The sequence below is a fragment of the Carlito syrichta genome, unplaced genomic scaffold (assembly GCF_000164805.1).
Source record: "Carlito syrichta isolate Samal-C Ts95f unplaced genomic scaffold, Tarsius_syrichta-2.0.1 Scaffold135784, whole genome shotgun sequence".
In the NCBI taxonomy this organism is placed as follows: domain Eukaryota; kingdom Metazoa; phylum Chordata; class Mammalia; order Primates; family Tarsiidae; genus Carlito; species Carlito syrichta.
This window is the reverse complement of record NW_007079880.1, coordinates 58,699-59,793: the sequence shown is the minus strand read 5'-3', so window position 1 is coordinate 59,793 and position 1,095 is coordinate 58,699. Positions and strand designations below refer to the sequence as shown.

The window sequence follows — 1,095 nt, the reverse complement described above, 5'->3', positions numbered from 1 at the left end:
CCCGGGCGCGCCCCGCGCCCGCCGCCCTCTCCTCCCTCCACCTCGCGCCTCCTCCCTGCCCCGCCCCCTTTCCCACCTGGATTCCGGATAGACTTGCCAACTCACTGCTACGTGAGGCTGGCAAGGGTGGGGGCACTGATCCGACCCGACCGCTCCCTCAGATCTTATACCCCACCTCCGTTGCAGCTAGGCTTTAGCAGGCGGCGCACTCCGCACCCTGCATGCGGGGGGGAGAGGTGCTTCCTCTCCCAGGGCGCGGGCACAGGTATGGCGAGGCCTCAGGCACACACGGCTCTGGGGGCTGGATTCCTTAGGCGCCCCCAGTCCCCCCCCTTCCCCGAGGGCCCGGAACCTATCTGCGTGTCTCTCTTTCTGTCTCTGTGTCTGTCTCTCTGCCTGTCTCACCCCCACCCCCCACCCAAGATACAAGCTGCTCCCGGACTGTGTTCTGGGGCCAGGCATGCCCTGCGCGTGCCCGAGGGCGCCCATCCCGACCCGGAGCGGGAGCGAGGGTGGGACCCGAGCCCCGCCAAAGGTCGGCGTGGATGCCACGGGTGCGCCGCTCGCACCTCCTGGGCAAGCCGGTGCCAGGACAGAACCTAAGCCGAGGTTGGAGCCGAAGTGGGCTCGGGAGGACGCGCTGTCTTCTGCACCCGCGGCACCACCCCACCCCCTCTCCCTCGCCGGGAAGGGGCTGATTCTCGGGATCCTGGGGGTTGGGGGGCAGGGCCACACACACCCTCCCCAGACGCTGAACGGCTCAAGGCTCTAGGTCCGCCCGTTGGAAAGAAAGCCACCGTGGCTCCCTTCCCTTCAGCCTGGCACCCCCGGACCTCGCGTCCCAGCCCTAGGAGGGCACCCAGCGCCCGGCGGCAGGCTCGCGGGCTGCCAGGGTCCAAAGTTCACTGCAGGAGAGGAGGGGGTGGCCAGAAGATGGGGATGAGGGGAATGAATGGAGAAGCAGCCCCAGCCGCCGTGGCAACTCACCTCGGCGCTGACCAGACGCAGGTAGCAGCAGAGAGACAGGAAGAGCGCCCAGCAGCGATTCATGCCGACTCCGGGCCCGGCCCCGCGGGGCCCTGGACGCGTAGACGG

General features: G+C 69.1%; 1 protein-coding gene across 1 annotated transcript in view; it reads right to left on the bottom strand.

The window, feature by feature from the left end:
- The window catches only part of PDGFB (platelet derived growth factor subunit B), an 18,964-nt gene extending 17,891 nt beyond the window's left edge, over positions 1 to 1,073 (bottom strand). The window contains exon 1 of the mRNA XM_008049571.2: positions 988 to 1,073. Within this exon, the coding sequence (XP_008047762.1) occupies positions 988 to 1,050 (63 nt within the window). The 5' untranslated portion in view covers positions 1,051 to 1,073. The remainder of the gene's footprint in view (positions 1 to 987) is intronic.
- Between the last annotated feature and the right edge of the window lie 22 nt (positions 1,074 to 1,095).